This window comes from Schistocerca cancellata, chromosome 8 (assembly GCF_023864275.1).
Source record: "Schistocerca cancellata isolate TAMUIC-IGC-003103 chromosome 8, iqSchCanc2.1, whole genome shotgun sequence".
Taxonomy (NCBI): Eukaryota; Metazoa; Arthropoda; class Insecta; order Orthoptera; family Acrididae; genus Schistocerca; species Schistocerca cancellata.
In genome coordinates, this window is record NC_064633.1 from 69,575,998 (window position 1) to 69,596,819 (window position 20,822).

The following is a 20,822-nucleotide window of genomic DNA, read 5'->3' on the forward strand; positions in this document are numbered from 1 at the left end:
GTGCGGTACTGCAGTAAGAGGTGATCAAATGGTTCAAATGGCTCTGAGCACTATGGGACTCAACATCTTAGGTCATAAGTCCCCTAGAACTTAGAACTACTGAAACCTAACTAACCTAAGAGGAGGAGGATATTAGTGTTTAACGTCCCGTCGACAACGAGGTCATTAGAGACGGAGCGCAAGCTCGGGTGAGGGAAGGATGGGGAAGGAAATCGGCCGTGCCCTTTCAAAGGAACCATCCCGGCATTTGCCTGAAGCGATTTAGGGAAATCACGGAAAACCTAAATCAGGATGGCCGGAGACGGGATTGAACCGTCGTCCTCCCGAATGCGAGTCCAGTGTGCTAACCACTGCGCCACCTCGCTCGGTAACTAACCTAAGGACATCACACACACCCATGCCCGAGGCAGGATTCGAACCTGCGACCGTAGCAGTCCCGCGTAAGAGGTGATCGTGGGCAGTTGTTTCCCACGTCACGTACTGCTGTAACTGGGTTCACTCGCAGCAGCGGACGCCCCCATGTGTGGGCGACCTGTTGAACACACATTGGCGCGGCGTGTGCAGAAGTTGTGCGCATCGTGAAGGAACGGCTCGAGTAATGTGCCGTTCTCGGGAGTGCGCTGTGATTGAACACTTTTTGAAAGGAAGAATTTCAGTGCGGCAGATATTCATGAACACACAGTGCGCATGGTGATAAGTGCATTGCTTCCAGTGCTGCAAACGCGTGGATGAAACATTTTAAAAGGTGCAGTACTGACGTCAGAGACCGGCTTCGCACAGGACGCCCCCGCTCCGCTACCATGGACAAGAACCTGGAACGGGCGAATCAGCTGATTAGGAGAAAACAGAAGATAAAGTGACGCATTACTTTTCATGTAGGGCATAAAGACACTCACAGGTCGTTCTTCAACACGATCAAGCTCGTACACACAAGTCACTGTAGGCAAGGGAACTACCAAACAGTTTAGATATGTTACACATGTACCACTAAACGGCTAATATGGTCAGTCGGTCACCCGATGTCAATTGCAGGTTACCAGTCTGAAGGGTTGCATGGGCAACAAAATTTCCATTTTCAGTATTTCATACAATTATTGTCCGAACTTAAAAACATTAAAATTTTGTGATAAATCTAAGAGGTATAATCTTACGCCAAGTTTTAACAAAGTAAGTATTATAGTAAGAAACGTTGTATGTATCTTGAGACAGCGTAACCAAGGCCCGCAAATTACGCAAATTACACACACTTTATTCAGCCACTGTCACAGTGAGCTCGCTTAGCGACTTCAGACAAACTTTACACGTAATTTAAAACTTTTTCGAAAGTTTTTTTTGCTCACACCCTCGCAGTATGATGAAAGGGAAAAATGTTTATCGCTTACTGCATTTTCGCAGTGCATGCAGAAAAATATTAGCATCAGGCTTGAAGTTTTAATTTGTTACTTCTTTGCTACTAACTAGTCGCGAAACATCTTACAGGCAGTATCCACATATACCACTCAACGTACTTAAAACGTAGCGCAAATTACTGACACTACGGTCATCGAGTGATTTATAGTGAGAGCACTGAGCGACTTCCAACAAACTTTACATACGCCTAATGTTCTTTATTTAATTGTTTAGTTTATACACAAGTATCCTTAAATAAAAGCGTGCATCAAAGCCGAGAAAAGAGCCAACGTATTTGAAAGGATGGACAACGGTGGAGAAAATAAGCAAATGAAAATCCTTTTTTTGGTTTACCGGTTTTGGCTTTCACTTTTTCACTAGTCTTTGGGTGAATGATCTGAAACTAACAATACAAACATAATTACGATTTTATGTCTGAAAACATGAAGGTTTTGCATGCTGAACGTCAAATATTATACGCATTAAGTCATTTGTAAAGTAATGAGACAGTTGAAACTATTTTATACATGGGAGTTCGAGTCTTTAAAGAAAGATTATTGGGCCTTCAAAAAGCGTAATCGTGGGTCCATCCGAATGTCAACTGTCTAGTTTTGTGAAGTACAAGTCACGAGGGAAGTAGAGCTGCAGCGATCATACGCCCAGCTCTAACAAGTTTCAGCATTGTGGTCTGCTTTGAGTGACAAGTCCGTTTTCTTTGATTTTTTCTGTTTTTTTTTCGTTCCCGAGTACGGATACGACGCTTATAAATGCCGTGGGAATTATGAGGAAACCACATAAGTATGCCACGGAGTAATCGCGGAGGCGGTGAGCGGCAGAACCACACCTACGCACCCACCCACCCTCCGCCTCTCTTCTGTGGGCTTCTCAGGTCAGCATTAATTGCCCTCTCTGCTTCCCAGTGCGGACTTTCGCTGGAACACGGAGTAAACAAAAAAAAAAAAAAAAAAAAAAAAAGACACCTTCACCCTGTATAGCTCACAGCGTGCTCATGGCTACATTGGAAAACAGTATCTGTTCCGTAACAGGGAACAAGGTGAAGTTGGCCTCAACCCAAAGCTCTGTTTTAATATCGCAATGCACGGTCGTACTGAACGCCGTAGGTCCTCTCCTCTTTACTGACTCAGCCAGTGAGTTGCTGAGGGACCTCCAGTGCAATGTGGACAACGAACCACGGTGAAGCTACACAGCTTTTGCGCAGTGCACAGAGCATTGCGAGAGGTGAAAGGGGCGACAAGAGACAGAAAAAATAGCCGGACACACTGAGAACCGAACGCTGGTCGCTGGAATTACTTGTTTGACACCCAAGCAGCCAAAGGGCCTCTCTTGTCAATACGTAGGTACTGATTAAGACAGTTCCTTTGCGCTCTGGAACAAATTTTATTCATTAACGAACTGGATTACGGCTTCTTAGACCATCAAGAAATATGGTAACCACAGGACATGCGAGGCCATTATATACTACAGAATTTGACATTTTCTGATGTAAATCTAATATTATGTACAGAATTTATAGGAAAGAGAAGGTTGCACTAACAAAGACTATCACGTCATAGCCGTCCAGTAATTACACGAATTAAGTTACTGTAGAAACCTCGTGTAACAGAGTTTAAAAAGAGTCCAATCGGATTATTTGAATCTCAAAGGTAAGGGGCGATTTTTTAACAAAATGATAGTGCAAGAATATAATATTAATTATTATTTAGATGATGGCATATTAAACATAACAAATAGTAACTGCAGAAAAATGCTGCATATATTATCGGTCGTCGTCATTGATCTTGCCATCTTGCTAACTTCAAACATTACGTTTTTCACCGTGCGGATAGTTTTAACTTATAACAGCCCAGCAAAAGCCCAATTAGTTTTACTTAGTGTACAGATTATTTCCCGTTCAACCAACCTAAATGTGACAATCCATAGCACTTACATGTGATCCCATGTTGTAAAGGTCCGAACATCTCACTATTGCGAGATAACGTCTACACTCTGTGACCTGCTTGTTGACTCTTCCAGGTGGGTACTTTACACAAGAAGAACCAGGGCAAAAACCAGTTACGCGTGTAATGAGACGCGCCAGCAAGTCGCCGTGCGCAGCACAACGCATTCCCTCAGACAACGCGCTCGCTATTCATTGCCTGTCATCGCATTCCACAGCAGTACCGAATACAATGGTCCTGAATTTTATACAAAGCATAACAACGTTACGCAGTCAGCTCAGTTCCAGAATGAAACGCTTTCCCACCAGATAAAAGGGCAATAAAATACGCACTTCCTAACCGTCGAAGGTGGCTGTACGAAAAAGATGCAAATGACTATTAGGTTGGACCCTCGAATAAAGTCTGTAATAGCACTCGAATTATCAAGGTATACTCTCTCCGGACAGCATGTTGAATGTACAGGTTCCCCGATTTTGGCCTGTGTGCTACGGGTAGATTATTATTTTGCCTGCCGAGTTTTCAACATTCCACAGCTGAATTTTCATTTAATCACGATATTATTGTTTCCGATCAACTAATCCAATTATGTAACTTTCACTGTTGGTTTACGTCAAGGGACGGAATCTAATAACTTTTTCTAAATGTACTTCTGACGAGTATTTTTTAATCTTTAATTTTCCTCTCTTCCCGATTCCTTTTAATTTTCTTGAATTTTCTTCGGAGGCATGTGTTGAGATTCTGTTTTCCACTCTTCTTTCATTCTTCGTGTCAAAGTCCTTGTGTCAAAGTCATTGTCTGTCTGAATCAACTAGCTTAGTTCTGTCGAAAAGATCTTCATTACATCTCTGTCTTCTATACCGTATATTGACTGCTTTCATGAAGGTCTCTGTTGCCATGTTTTCAAATTCTCTTTCGATGTCAAAGTTTAGGTACTCAACTTCATATAAACATTTTTAGTGCTGTGTTATGTTGTACTTAGCAGCAGCATATTGATCTTTAATTATAGTTGATAAAATGATAATAATAACAGCTCACAATTTACTTAAGTTGAAACGCTTACCCATCAGATGTTACTCAAGACAATGAGGAAGACATCAATACTAAGTCCACCATCACATTGTGCGTTAAAGTGACGATCCAGGTAGCTTAGCGCAACTGGCCGTTCCATTTATCATACCCGTCTAAAGAGAGGTGGTATTTATCATCGTTCTTGCTGCTAATGGAATATGAAACAACAACAAGAAACACTTCGTCTATTTATGAGGGGTAAAACAGAAACAGCTTGGGTCTTAACAATTACATAGGCAACGACAGTTGCTATAGGCACTGTAGTACGAGGGCTGATACTGAATTTTGTAAAAAAACACTGAGTAACATTTATCGTAAAAATAAAATTTATCGTCATTATCTTCAGTGAGTCAATATTTTTATTTTAACGATATTTTAACTAAAAAGTCCTCTTACGACATTAATTTGTTTAAAATACTGCATATTAGAAGCTTGCTGAATTTAGTTTGTATACGGCCCCACATTAATGTAAATAAAGTCTTCTCTCCGCAGTATACTCCGCTTTATCAGTGTGAACGAAACTGCGAAACGTGCCATAGCCAGCACTTGAAACATCTCCCAAACAATACTTAGTAGCCCCTGCCTCAGTTTGAAAAAATCCTTACATGATCCGCGCTTCCCGTCAGTAATGCGCTTCAAGACCAGTTTTAAGCTTACAACGCCACCATCACTATCACACTACTTTTTTTCAGTATTGTTCAACAATACTGTATCCTCTTTGATGAGGGTAGTCTATTATAGTCTCATGCCGGCATTTTAAGACGACAACCCGTTAACAGAATACAGTAATACTACAAATGTACAAGAGCACTAGCGTTTTCTGCGTCTCCTCAGTGAGGCGTCCTGTGGTGAAGGACACTGGAATTTCCCCAGACGTCACTGCAGGTTCCTCGACTTTCTTTTTCCTGGTACGTACGGCACAAAACTACGTCCCGCTCTCTTACGCTAAGTCACCTACTCGTTGACCCCACAGTACAAAGCGTACTGGAATATTCTCCCTCGATCGATACACGAAAGGCAGGTGTGAGGTATATAATGCACCGTTATTATGTCTCTGTACACGCAATGAGAGACCGCAGCTGAACATACACTTGCGGCTCTCGACATGACAATATAATTTCCATCTAATTCTATTACAGATAAAAGATGGTATAAAATCAAGGTCGTTGTTGTTGTCGTCGTTGTTGTCGTCTTCAGTCCTGAGACTGGTTTGATGCAGCTCTCCATGCTACTCCATCCTGTGCAAGCTTCTACATCTCCCAGTAAGTACTGCAGCCTACATCCTTCTGAATCTGCTTAGTGTATTCATCTCTTGGTCTCCCTCTACGATTTTTACCCTCCACACTGCCCTCCAGTACTAAATTGGTGATCCCTCGATGCCTCAGAACATGTCCTACCAACCGATCTCTTCTTCTGGTGAAGTTGTGCCACAAACTCCTCTTCTCCCCAATTCTATTCAATACCTCCCCATTAGTTATGTGATCTACCAATCTAACCTTCAGCATTCTTCTGTAGCACCACATTTCGAAAGCTTCTATTCTCTTCTTGTCCAAACTATTTATCGGTCACAAAAACGAAAACTACATGTTTATAAATAATCTCGGATAGTACTGAGTTTTTCTACTTTCTCGCTGACTAAACGTGTTCATTACATGATTCAATCTAGAACTTTGTATCGTAATGCGAATCGAAACATGAGACCTGAAGTTGGAGGTGTGCTATCCCCTAGTACGCCTCTGGCATAAACTCCGATGTGTAGCTGACTTCTCCCCAGTTCTTCCTCATCGCGAAAACCTCGCGCCCCAGTCCTCTAAGGAAGAACAGGGTTAACTCCGTGGCCGACTTACGCTTTGGATAGGATGTGATGCGTGGCATCGCACTGCCCTTCACTGGCAGAGCTCCGGGTTCGGATTCCAGATTGAAATTTTTGTCGTGATAATTTATATGATGGTTTCCCAGCAAACTTTTTAAGCTGTTTACACCACAAGACAGACGGCTGCCTTTGAAGGTTTACCTTACAACACGCGGGACACATGAAATGAGGGCTGGCGTCGCATACTTTCCAACCAAGAATACCTGTTTTGCGCCACCTGCGTGTATGGAAGAGCGCAGACTGCAGGGCACTACCGCCTATGGTTTGGGGAAACGTACCAGCGCTACTCCTAACGCTACAGCGCGGAAAGCCACACGTCTTGACTTCAGGTCACCTCTGGCAATGATTCAGGCGATTCTCACGGCACATCGAAACGCCGCAGATATACTGTGTCCTCATTAGACACAGCCCTGGTACTATCAACAGAAAAACGCTCCGCCACACACCGCACTTGTGTCTGCTGCCTGCGTGATGTTTATGTTTCCTTGGTCACCACCGTCTGTAATACAAACTGTATAGGGCCAGCTCTGACGTCATCCCAGTGCCAATACGCAGGATATCGAGAGCCAGTTGAAACGGTTGTGTGCTAACTTGCCTCGGAACAAGATGTAACGGCTGAATGGAACCTTCAGCACACGCATCCAGGCCAGGAGGTTCAACGTACTACTGAGAAGGGACCAGCGGTGTTCTCGTACTGCCAGTTTCATTTAACTATTTTGTAAGCAGTGATATAATGCCACGTAACCTCTCAGCCACGTGAAGATTAATTTCACTTCTTCCTTTCCAAGACGCTTCTCTTTGTCAGTAAGTCGACATGAACAACGCTGCTTTAAAACCAATTTGTGATCATGTTCAATGCTTAAGGAACAGGAAAGCAAATAAATGAAAGAAAACGGGGATGGGAGGGGAGGGGGTAGCTATATCCTAGGCATATTGGAAGCTTTGGCGCCTGCACAGCCAATCCCGGCGCAGCAATCCACGGCTATGAATACGATGCCATTTTTTCACCAATCTGTGTATGTATATGGGTGTACTTTTTTAAGTACGCATGTATGCAAGAATGTGCCTTCTCTACTGTTCGGTCTTCATCTTTTGCGTTTCGTAGATCTTAAGTATGCACATAACGATGTCATGATAGCCTTCATTTTATCAAGCTCTAACTGAAATCAGTTTTAACTCACAAACAGTAGCCGTATTAATGATACTACACGTCTGTACCAGTATCCTGATAAGCGTGGTCCTCTACAATTGCTGCACTACGAAAAATGACGCCAGTTCTGGCGGACTGAAGCGGTGAAGTCGTTCCTGAGTCCTGCCTGCGTAACTCAATCGGTACGCCAGCTGCTTCCATAAACAGAGTTTCTGGTTTCGACTCCCAGTCTAGCACATAGCTTGCTTTATGCTTTCATGCTTTGGTTAATGACGGGTTGTGGTGCCGTTAAGCTACTCACATCAAGAGCGTCACCATCTTCAGTAAAATATCGAGGCAAATTTGGTTAAAATATTTAAACCTGCTTCCTAATCACTAACATGAATGTGTGAAATATGACTATACTTCTTTCATTCTCCCTACCTTCCTTTCTGTTCCACAGCCATACAGGTGGTTACAAGACGCAAAATCTGCTTTAAACCGATTCATTGTTAAAACACTGTAGATAAATTCGTCAAGCAAGAGCTATGACGGACTGATCACCGAGAGAAAAAAAGAGACAAGAACACATTAAAACCTTGTATCTGGCTGACTAGCTGGAATGTGGATAGCCCCCGCGTGCTCTGTTGCAGTGTTCAAGTCTGTGCCAATCACCGTGTAAGTCGTCGGCGAGGCAGACAATTTCTACTGAACCGACTGCTTACAGCTTTTCGCTACCCACGACAAATTTTCTCCGGCCTCCAGTAATAACGCATATAGCAGCTGACCTTTAGCGGTGAAAGTCAACAGCGGCGGCGAATTACTGCTGTGGGCATAGCAGTAAATTAATTGTCCGCGACAAGAGAAAAGCATTTTATGATATACTTGAAAGCAGTAACACACGGACAGTTGTGGAGGGAATGTCACTCGTTGGCAGATCCCGTTATTTTTGAGATGTTCAAGTATGAAATGTCGAACTAACGGAAAGTTATAGCCACCCAGAATTAGTTTTGGCTGGTTTGAGGTTCATGTCTAGTCTTGGAACTTATTGATATGCCCGCGCCACAATAACGTAGCATTCCATAAGAAGCGGAAAAACAAAATGGTGCAGCTCGTTGTTAAGGTGTGGTATCGTGCGGTGATTCGTTTTCTGCATTTGAAAGGAATAACATGGTGAAAATCCAGTCTAGGATGCTGCTGGCGGAGACGCTTCCTGAGCGCCGAAGCACGAAGGAAGAGACCCTGTGTCTGTGCAGAATGGGAAGTGGAGCCCCTGCTGCAGGAACACCTGAGTATCACAATCGAGGCGACAGCGGCGAAGCTCAAAACCAGTCAGGGATCAGTTGCGAACGGCTTCCGCGACGTTCTGAACACGACAGAGGTCGCCGGCCGACGGGTTCCGCGACTGCTCACAGCCGCTCAGGAAGAACGCCGAACCGGCGCAGCGGCGGAAATGCTGCTGCCGAGTGAGGTGCATCCAGGTGACTTCCTCAGTCACCTCATCACCGTGCACGAGATACGACAACGAGACAGAGGAGTAGAGCGAGCCGTGGAAGCCTGCCGATTCGCTACTGCGCGAAAACGTCACAGACGAAAGCATTATCGGAAAAGATTCTACGGTTTGGGTCTTTCAGTAAAGGGCAGAACGCCACAGCATCAAAACTACTTCAGTCTACTGACGAGATTGTGGGATTCAACATTTTTTGAACGTATTTGCCAACAGCTGCGCATTTTTTTGTTTAAATCCATGACATACAGCTGTTTAATTGTTTGTATTATCACTTCTCATATGACAGACGTAATTATTTTCTTGTTACGCTAATCACATTCCTTATCTATTTTCTACACATATATGCTATTCGTTACGCTTCACATGTTTACGGTATTGGTTCTGAGGTGGTATTGTTTCCTTTTGTGTTATACGTTTGCAGAACTTGCTTGTACTCACACTCTAAAACTAAATGAGCAGCCAGCGTTACCCGGAAATGTATTTCATTCCTCTCCTCCCTCCCTCCCTCCCTCCGGCTGTCTCTCCATCTCCTCCCACACCTCTGTCCACATTATCACCCACACACCAATAAGCGGCTAGTGTTTCTTACCCCCACAGTACAGATCGTAACTACAATGTGTATCAAATTTGGTTGAAATGGTTTCAGGGGTTTGGGATGAATTTTTTACCCGCATGTTTGTCCACATGCGCCTGTGTCAAATTATTTCACACATACTTAATGTGTTTCCTACGTATTTGTACATATATTTCAGCTGTACCTACAGCGATTTATGCCCTGCAGTTCCATTTTTCACGCAACTCACTGTTTATAACTTCGTTTCTCTTTAACTATGTGCTGTACAGTAACATAATTTTACAGTACATACTGTGGTATATGGGGCTAAAAACCAAACTCCTCCCGAACAGGCCATGAAGGCCCAATGCTAACGACCGCCGCCGTGCTATCCTCAGCTCCTAGGCGTCACTGGATGGGGATATGGAGGGGCATGTGGTCAGCACATCGCTCTCCCGGCCGTATGTCAGCTTGCGAGACCGGAGTCGCTACTTCCCAATCAAGTAGCTCCTCAGTTTGCCCCACAAGGGCTATATGGGGCCACTGCCTGCGAAATGTGAATAGAGTTCGTTAGTAATAACTTAAAACGTCATGCTTCATGCGGATGTTTTACTGCATGAACAACGAAAATGTAGTAAGCGACAAACTTTCACCAATTTGTCGAGATCGTTAGAGAAAGTTTTGCAAAGATATGAAAAATTGCGTGTTAAGTCTGTTGCAAATCTCCAAGCGGTCGCATTCCGAAATAGTGGGTGACTAAATCATGGCTACTCCCGCGTCGTGGCCTGTACTGCATTTTTGCCCCCCACCTTTTGACAGATGGGTGCTTCTTACCCCAAATGCGATGATTTCCAGACAGTAAGTGATGTATGTACCAGGTTTGGTTGTAATAATGATGATAAGTGCTAATTTTTTCACAGACCAATTTTGCCACTACCACGAATGATGATGAAATGATGAGGACAACACAAACACCCAGTCCTCGGGCAGAGAAAATCCCCAACTCGGCCGGGAATCGAACACGGACCCTGTGATCTAGAGGCAGCAACGCTAGCCACTAGACCATGAGCTGCGGAAGGTTTGGTGGTAATCGACCCAGTGGTATAGGAGGAAGTGTGGAGCTAACATACATACGTCCTTTGTTACAATATGTATGGAGTTTTATTCTGCTCTTATGTCTAGAACTACGGTGGGATACTGTTTGGTATATTTTTGTAAATAAAAACCGCCTTTTCTTGTTGCAGTGTATTTTATTTCTCCCAGACACGTTTCGCCTTTTACTTTAACGCATCTTCAGTGAAGATCTAGAATGATTTTGTTCTGATATGTGATATTTGTAGATTATAAGACAATTTACGCCTTACGTCTGACGTGATTACTTACAGTTTTTCGCGTTTTTGGTTGGCATCTGAGTTCTCTCGTCTGCAATCTCCAGCTTGTGACCGGATCAGAGGAAACTCAGATGCCAACCAAAAACACGAAGATCTGTAAGTAACCACTCAGGCACGTAAAAAATGAGACGTGAACTGTTTCGTAATCTCACTCATTAAAACATTCCTGTATCATTCTAGATTCCATGTTGATGCCTTAAAGGAAAATGCGAAATGCGTCTGGGAGAAATAAAATACTTTGTAGCAACAAAAGATGGATTTATTTACAAAACAAATATGCTTGCTGTGGATGGTGACCACCCAAACAAACTTGTTGCTGTGTGGTCTGTTTACATTTAGGTGGTGATCTGTTATGACAGATTTCAAATGGCGCACATCATCTTGTGCAATGATACCGGTTTAGTTCTGCAGATGTTCAGCAGTTCAGATGGAACAATAATTTTATGGATTGCCATACAGTACAATATGCTGTGGTATGTGATTAACTTTTGATATTTTGTAAGTATCAATTTATAGCGCCTGTGTGTTACAGGTTGCACTTCATGCATTTCTTGTTGTTTCCTGCTTTGTTTTGATGTGATGAAACTGCAATCGGAAACTGGCAGTTATACTAAAAGACATTTTAAGAACTGTGTGTTATGCATTAAAAAATAGGTTACGGGAGGCGTTTAAAACGAAGCGTTGCGGGAAGCTCTCCAACCTGCTGTTTTTGCTCCGGCAGCAACGACACAACTCATTCTACTCATTCGTAGTCACGCATAGTATGCTGCTTCTTCGGGCTATAGAATTTCGCCTCAGCCCCCATACTGTACAGACCCGGCACCAAGTGGCTGCTTGCTGCTTCCTGTTTCCTTGGATGGTGAGACCATTCCGTGGTAAGCACTTCCAGAATGAAGACGATGTGATTTTCACAGTCGAACGCTTCCTTGACAGCCAAGACGCAGGCTTTACTCAAACAAGGCCTGCGCCACGTCCCCCAGTCTCACTGAAGGCTGACAAGGGAACCTCCCCATCGCACCCCCGTCAGATTTAGTTGTAAGTTGGCACAGGGATAGGCCTTGAAAAACTGAACACAGATCAATCGAGAAAACATGAAGAATTGTGTGTGGAACTATGAAAAAATAACCAAAATATACAAATTGAGTAGTCTATGCGCAAGATAGGCAACATCAAGGACAATGTGAGCTGAGGAGCGCCGTGGTCCCGTGGTTAGAGTGAGCAGCTGTGGAGCGTGAGGTCTTTGGTTCCAGTCTTCCCTCGAGTGAAAATTTTACTTTATTTTCGCAAAGTTACGATCTGTCCGTTCATTCATTGACGTCTCTGTTCATTGTAATAAGTTTAGTGTCTGTGTTTTGCGACCGCACCGCAAAACCGTGCGATTAGTTGACGAAAGGACGTGCCTCTCCAATGGGAAACGAAAACATTTGATCGCAAGGTCATAGGTCAACCGATTCCTCCACAGGAAAACACGTCTGATATATTCTATACGATACTGGTGACGGCATGTGCGTCACATGACAGGAATATGTTGTCGACCCATCTAACTTGCACACTTGGCGAATGGGTAAAAAGATTCTTCTACCTTGCCCGATTTAGGTTTTCTTGTGTATGTGATAATCATTCCCAAAAAAGTGATTAAAACATAAGAGTTTGTCACATAAACTGCAACAAATGAATGCAACAGTTTCACAGTCGCACAGTTTTCCCTGTGCTCTGTCAAAACATAAGTTTTTTACGTTTTCAAATGTTTCCGTGTGTAGACCGTCAAATCCTGCATATATCCAAGCAAATCTGAACATGTCCTGGAATTTTGGAGAGCGAAATGATTATGTGTGAGTGCCTGAACTTTGATAATTGTCTGAAAATAAAAAATTAAACTTTTCACTCGAGAGAAGATTTGAACCAAGGACCTCTCGTTCCGCAGCTGCTCACGCTAACCACGGGACCACGGCGCTCGTAAGCTCACACGTTCCTTGATGTTGCCTACCTTGCACATGGACTACTCAATTTGTATATTTTTGGTTATTTTTTTCATAGTTCCACACAACTTCTTCCTGTTTTCTCGATTGATCTGTGTTCAGTTTTTCAAGGCCTGTCCCTGTGCCAACTTATAACTAAATCTGAGAGGGGTGCGATGGGGAGGTTCCCTTGTGAGTACGTGGAGAGCGGCCAGCGCCGGCCGCTGGTTTCGCGGCCTCAGCTCGCCGCCCCCGGCGCCCTGCCGTGGTGTGGTGTGGTGTGTGCGCGGCTGACCCGCGCCCTTTGCCGGACAGAGTGGGCGTGGCCGCGGGCTCCTGCCCTGCGCCAGCCCCGCAACCTTTCCCCCGCGCCGCGCCCTGACATTACGCCCGCGCATCCTCCCACGCCGTCGCGCAACCAACCACTGCCGCCCCGCGTGTCCACGTCCTCCTCACTGTCTCGTAGCCTAACTGTATTCAGGGCGCAATGTCTCTGACTGCTTCCCTATCGTCTCAGCCATCCACAAACACTGACCAACCACTTGTTAGGTAGTGTTCGTGTCCACTGACTGACTTCACGGCGCACTTCATATCTCGTAAGGGTCTCTATTGCACTAACGTCGACGTCAATAAATTACGAGGCTAATTAGCGCAAACTAGCTATACGACCGTAGTTCGCAACTAAGTTACTCAAGGGCCTCTGCATACCGTCGCTTTTGACGTTTCCGTACAGCACACGGAACCATTATAGGATCACTGCCAATAATTTTTTTTCTTAGCGAAGAAATCAAATATAAATGAAACTATCGAAGGAAGCAAAGCCAATGCACTAAGGTTTCAGTACAGAAAGCAAAAAAATAAATACGTATATCCCAGCCTACTAGATTCTATGTCAGTTTATATTCGTAAACGTACGATAGCGGTCCTTAATTCTGTCACTGACGGAAACTTCTGAAAACCATTTCTGTTACTGAGGTAAAAAATACTAACAGCGCTATCTATTGATTCTCGAATTTCCTACGTCGTCACTAAGGTAAACATCGGAGCTAATAAGCTGAGCGGATTCCTGAACTTTTCAACTACGAGATAATTTTCATTCCGTGATCCGATTTTATGAACTAAAGCCAATACACTGCCACAAGCAACGCTCAAGTTACCTGTGAAAACACCATGAAATTTTGAGACGTATTTTTAGAGAATAGCGTGTTCAGACAAACAAAGACGACGGTTTCGTAGTTTTATTGTTAGTACAGATTTTAATAGTTTTGATTGAAATACTACACAATACTATCTAGATTATATTTGTTTTAGTTTAACTAATAGGCATCTTCAAATTTGCAGAATAAACAGAGTAACTGAGTTTCAATTTATGTAAATACCTCCATAAGATTTTTAGCAGTATACAACTTTTTTGAACAAAAATTGAAGGATTAAGCAGAGGAAAACATGGTAATATGCTTTCACTGTAGTTGGTAACCTACGTAACGCATCAACAGCGTTAACTACCCACTCTGAATATTTTGACACCTTACTCGTATTAAGGATTTTGTGGTGTTTAACATTTTCTGAGGTACTAGTTACCAATCACAATAAAATCTGTTGTTTTACTGTGTTTGATGTATTAATATTTTGAGGAAAAAAATTACATGCCTTGAAAATCTTTCGTAGGTTTTTACGAAAAATTAAAAGGCAAATTATCTGATTGTTCCATAGATCTGACGTTGTTATTAGTCAAATGAAACTGATAATCATCTAATTGTTTTATATTGTATTGTAAAGCCCTAAAGACTGGTAAAATTTGTAATAAATAATACAGATCACTGTGTCTACTTCACCTGACAATGTTAGCTTCTACAAACCACAAACTTACTTCGTCGCATCGACTTCACAGTAAGCACAAGGCCACATATAACGTCCATACGACAAGTCTAACCAGATATTTCGTTATTACATTACCAATTGCTTTCAGTACAACCGCTTCCCCCAACTCACAACTGCTTGCTTCACGTCGTCCTTTATTCGAAGCACTCGAGAACGCAACCACCAGCCAAAAAAAAAAAAAAAAACATGGCTCTGAGCACTATGGGACTTCTGAAGTCATCAGTCTCCTAGAACTTAGAACTAGTTAAACCTAACTAACCTACAGACTTTACACATCCATGCCCGAGGCAGGATTCGAACCTGCGACCGTAGCGGTCGCGCGTTTCCAGACTGTAGCGCCTAGAACCGCTCGGCCACTCCGTCCGGCACCAGCCAAACAACATAACCGAAGTTTCACATTTCCGCAGGTTCAAGAAGAGGCTAACACTTCCGTCTGAAGTAATAACGCTAGCAGTCCTTTTACTAGATACAGATGTACTGTACTAAAATGTATTATGACTGTTATACCTTTCTTATTTATCACTATCCATCCTCCTCCTCTTCACAGATATATTTTTCTTTCTCTTTCGTTGCAAGTTTTTATTTAACATCACAGTTACAGTAAAATAAATTGACATGCACACCCTCGAATTATCCTCAATCGCTATACGCACGTCTTCTTTGTAAAATGTAATCAGTCTCGCCTGATAGGCCTGTCCACGACGACTCCGTTCTGCTGAACATAAACCAAGCAATTAAAATTAATGAAACTTATGATCTGAAGTGGCAACATTGCGTTACGACGATATGCAGACCACCAGGAAGCATCGCGAGGAATGAAAACAAGCTGCGTGCCTTAAGCACAGCACCATTTCGCCCCGTGAGGTAAAAAAAAAAAAAAAAAAAGCGCCCCACACACACAGACAAGCGCTCGCGACGGAAGAGACAGAGGTCTTTTAATCGCGGCAGTGAAATTAGTCGACGTAATGACACTCGTCTTGTTCTATGAATTGGGACGGAAATCGTGTAACACTGCATTTCCGGAAACTGCCCGATGTTTCCTCGTATTTAATTTCACTTGCAGTTGCGTGACGTTGCCTCTTCGGCGCCGGCACTTGCGTCGATTGCCCAGTTTAATTACCCCCCCCTCGTCTGCCTGCGACTGCCTCTCCCCCCCCCCCGGCTGCGCCACCGTTCCCCACCCCCACACGCTCACCAACCTTCCTACCACCCCTCCCGTCATCACTCCCACGTGCAATGGCGGGCAAGAAGATTCCGCACTTGGTCTCATCTGTAACTATACGACAGCTACACCACGTTTTATGGCATTCGAATGAATGTTGCCTCGATGGCAAATGGACTGTCTGCGCTCTTCTGGACGCCTGCCAGTGCCGCCAGTGGACGCTGGTAGGCGCGGCCGGAAGCTGCAGCCGGGACCGACGATAACTGGGTCGCGCCCGCTTATCGAGTTAACCTTGCGGGCAGCCGCACGCGACCCGCGCCGCCTCTGACAGGAGGGCCGCGTCCCACTGACCGCCGGCAGTCGCTCTACTGAGCGAGTGGGCGGTCAGCTGCTTCATGTCGCGAGAGGAGAGGCGGCGGCTGGGATAGCAGCGCGAGAAGGCGACGGCGTGGAGTGACTATGAATAGGAAAAAGCGAGGATGATTAAGAGGAAAACAAAGAAGAAAATGGTGATGGTGGTCGTGGAGTAGTAGTAGTAGTAGTAGTAGTAGTAGTAGTAGTAGGAGGAGGAGGAGGAGGAGGAGGAATATCTACATCTACATCCATACTCCGCAAGCCACCTGACGGTGTGTGGCGGAGGGTACCTTCAGTACCTCTATCGGTTCTCCCATCTATTCCAGTCTCGCACTGTTCGTGAAAAGAAAGATTGTCGGTATGCCTCTGTGTGGGCTCTAATCTCTTTGATTTTATCCTCATGGTCTCTTCGCGAGATATACGTAGGAGGGAGCAATATACTGCTTGACTCTTCGGTGAAGGTATGTTCTCGAAACTTTAACAAAAGCCCGTACCGAGCTACTGAGCGTCTCTCCTGCAGAGTCTTCCACTGGAGTTTATCTATCATCTCCGTAACGCTTTCGCGATTACTAAATGATCCTGTAACGAAGCGCGCTGCTCTCCGTTGGATCTTCTCTATCTCTTCTATCAACCCTATCTGGTACGGATCCCACACTGCTGAGCAGTATTCAAGCAGTGGGTGAACAAGCGTACTGTAACCTACTTCCTTTGTTTTCGGATTGCATTTCCTTAGGATTCTTCCAATGAATCTCAGTCTGGCATCTGCTTTACCGACAATCAACATTATATGATCATTCCATTTCAAATCACTCCTAATGCGTACTCCCAGATAATTTATGGTATTAACTGCTTCCAGTTGCTGACCTGCTATTTTGTAGCTAAATGATAAAGGATCTATCTTTCTATGTATTCGCAGCACATTACACTTGTCTACATTGAGATTCAATTGCCATTCCCTGCACCATGCGTCAATTCGCTGCAGATCCTCCTGCATTTCAGTACAATTTTCCATTGTTACAACCTCTCGATACACCACAGCATCATCTGCAAAAAGCCTCAGTGAACTTCCGATGTCATCCACCAGGTCATTTATGTATATTGTGAATAGCAACGGTCCTATGACACTCCCCTGCGGCACACCTGAGACCACTCTTACTTCGGGAGACTTCTCTCCATTGAGAATGACATGCTGCGTCCTGTTATCTAGGAACTCCTCAATCCAATCACACAATTGGTCTGATAGTCCATATGCTCTTACTTTGTTCATTATCGGTGAACACCGTGTGTGCTCCATCCCAATTTCCCAAAAACTTCGATCAATGGAAGAGGGGTCAAAATAAGCGAAAATGGGTCTCTGCTTATCCGCGACTTTTATGTCTCTCTTAGCGAGTAAATAGTTGAACCGGAGCGAGATGCCACAAATATTAGCACCGCAGCTTCATAGTTTTGCGTCCCGCGTTCGAAACCCGATTACTTATATTTTTGTTTTTCATTCATCTATCCATGACCGCAGACGATTGCCACACGACGTTTTCCAATGTCTACGGAATGAGAAAATTACTTTCAATTGTTCTCGGCAAAATTCCTATAGTGTATCTTTGATTCATAATCAGTTGCAAGCGTGACGTTTCGGTAAAATGATCCCTTATGCGTCGTTGGCAGCGAAATTATTGCCAAACCGTGAAACCATCAGCACTGTTAACGACGTTTCTTTCCCGCAGTAGATTCGTACAAAGAAATGTTACTGTGGCAAACAATTGTTAAGCATTTAGTTCTCAGTACCCTTACAGAAATTTTTATATTATGTTCTTTATATTATTTAAAAAAGCATTAGCAACTGTATACCAATAAGATTGTAACATTAAGAAGTCTTCGCCGTTAGATTGAGAACCATTTCAAGGCGGTGGGTTACTTTCTACTGTTAATGAAATAAATAAAAAGAATGTGGCAAACCTGCCTTCGTGCGATGTTCGCACCATTCGGAATTTGTACATTTCGAATCTTTCTATAATCGGTATCATTCAAGGGAAAACACCAAATATTATTGAATAAACATAAGGATAAACTTCAAGTTTCCATTCTTATGTTACTTACGAAGACTGACTTTTGAAAATATCACACGTAATATATGATAAATGTATGAGACATTGTGAAATCCAATTGTAATTTTACTAATTTTACTAATTTTACCATTAATATAACCCTATTGTAGCCCCTAACTTGACAAGAAACGTTCTTGTAGTCACCTTACAGCGACAGGGGTAGATAAAATAAATAAATCAAAATAAATGAAAAGAATCGGATTTCTAACACGCGGCGCAAAACTGAGAAGCCGCAGCGCTAGCCATTTCGTCTGGTAGTTTCGTGCGATAAAAGAAAGTACATTGGGAACTTTGAACACTATTTCCTCACAAACGATAGAGAATTTACGGATAAGGAGAGAGACAGGTTCGCTTAATTTGAATCATATTCCACTGAGCGAAATTTCTGGAAATCAGGTTATGGCACTTGTGTTCTTTTCGTTAGTTGATAAAGTCATTGGTTCCTATTTATCCCTTACTGCATGCACTTTGGCGTTAGACTGCTTGTAAAAATTGTACAGCAACTGAGCATCTTAAGTGATGTGAAACCGATCTCCTCCGATAAACTTCCAGAGGTGGTAGTGAGGATCAAAACAAAAAATTTGTGGTAAATATGGGCTCTAAAATGCACAACATAAGATCTAGGAGCATTTGTTCGTCTTCGCTAGCGTGAAACACCTTTTCTGCTGAATAAATGCTCTTAGCTATTAGGTATGCATTTTAGAGTCCACTTTACTAGATATTTTTCCTTTTTTTGGTCCGTGCTACCACCTCTGGAAGTTTGTTGTGCGACTTCTGGTTCACCCTTAATACCTTTCCACGTTTTAATAGGTCGAAGCAGGCGAAGGGGAAGTTAAGACACTATTTTTCCTGTCGTCATTCTATAAATATAAATAATTTTTTTCTGACTCCAATTTAATGGATTGGCCGTTACGAAATAAGACACAAGCTAAACTATCACCAATCCTTTTCAATCCATTGCCGTACAACAATATTTCGTATTTCGAAAATTAGTATTGCGAGTTATTAACGACCTTCAAAGATTCCCGTCGCTGTCGACAATATAAGAATCGAACGAGTAGGAATATGGTGCACACTTACATACCGTATGTGACAACCGGGGCAACTACCATCCGGACCACATGTTAGATGGGAAGCGAAACTGCACACGGAACGAGAGTAGTGGTTGGCGCGCATTCAAGAAATACGAACGGGGTTCTGGAGCGCGAGCGCCGCAGAAACGCCGGAGCGGTTCCATCCGGTTGATCGAGCTGCAGCCGGCAGAGAGCGGTGCAGAACTGCGTTCTCAACAACTTCTGGACGTAAGGGCAGAAATCGTAAAAAAGAAACGCGCGTACGTACAGAGTCGCATGTTACAATGCGAAATAAGTTGCGTCAACATTACGACACAGTCAGTCGTCATGGCCACTGCGACTATCCTCGCCGTTCTTCAAGCTACACTGCTCACTCCCAATCTGTCTGCGCAGTGTAGGGCGCAACACAACACTCGCTCACCGTATCTCAGAACAGCGTCAAGCTAATAATTAACACTACTGTTGTGGACTTAGACGTGCTTCTTCACTTCCTGTCACGACCGTTCCTTTCCTCTTGGGTACTTACTCGTCGGTAACGAGGTACGAGTCTGAGGAACGTGTTAAAAATCTTTAATAGGTGACATAATTCCCTGCTGTGTGTCTTCACGTTAATATAGCGAGTACGTACGGAACCCAAGCTAGCCTTCATGCTATTACCAAACATTTCTTTTATGGTAATTTATTCTGAGGAGTCTCGTTGAAACGAGCTTGGAATCAAAAGACAAAGTAGTTGTTTATTATCAAATTGTGTTAAGTAACACCCTGTACTTTCCGAATGAGATTTTCACTCTGCAGCGGAGTGTGCGCTGATACGAAACTTCCTGGCAGATTAAAACTGTGTGCCCGACCGAGACTCGAACTCGGGACCTTTGCCTTTCGCAGGCAAGTGTTCTACCATCTGAGCTACCGAAGCTCGACTCACGCCCGGTCATCACAGCTTTACTTCTGCCAGTATCTCGCAGGAGAGCTTCTGTAAAGTTTGGAAGGTAGGAGACGAGATACTGGCAGAAGTAAAGCTGTGATGACCGGGCGTGAGTCGAGCTTCGGTAGCTCAGATGGTAGAGCACTTGCCCGCGAAAGGCAAAGGTCCCGAGTCCGAGTCTCGGTCGGGCACACAGTTTTAATCTGCCAGGAAGTTTCACCCTGTACTTGTCCATCTAATTATTCAAAAGTTTCACTATTTTATTAATGTAAAAGTAACTTACATGCAATTTACGCATATTGTTACCGACTAACCTTAAATCTAATGTATACAGTGGCGGTACGGTTAATAATATGTTGATACGCATTGTGTGTTGTCAGGGTTTCGGCAGCTCAGAGTAGGCCATCTTCAGTGCTCCGGTCTGCATGATACCAAACAGGGCCAGGAAATCGAAAGTCACGTATAGAGCGACCTATATTCGATGTGTTTCTGTCTTGCC

At 43.6% G+C, this 20,822-nt stretch overlaps 1 protein-coding gene across 3 annotated transcripts in view; it reads right to left on the reverse strand.

Moving 5' to 3' along the window:
- Window positions 1-20,822, reverse strand: part of LOC126094665 (GRAM domain-containing protein 2A-like) — a 347,755-nt gene that overhangs the window by 183,117 nt on the left and 143,816 nt on the right. The window contains exon 2 of one of the 3 annotated variants that reach the window (XM_049909174.1): window positions 759-812. The exons of the other annotated variants lie outside the window; for them this stretch is intronic. Within the exon in view, the coding sequence (XP_049765131.1) occupies window positions 759-812 (54 nt within the window). The remainder of the gene's footprint in view (window positions 1-758; window positions 813-20,822) is intronic. 3 annotated transcript variants of the gene reach the window in all.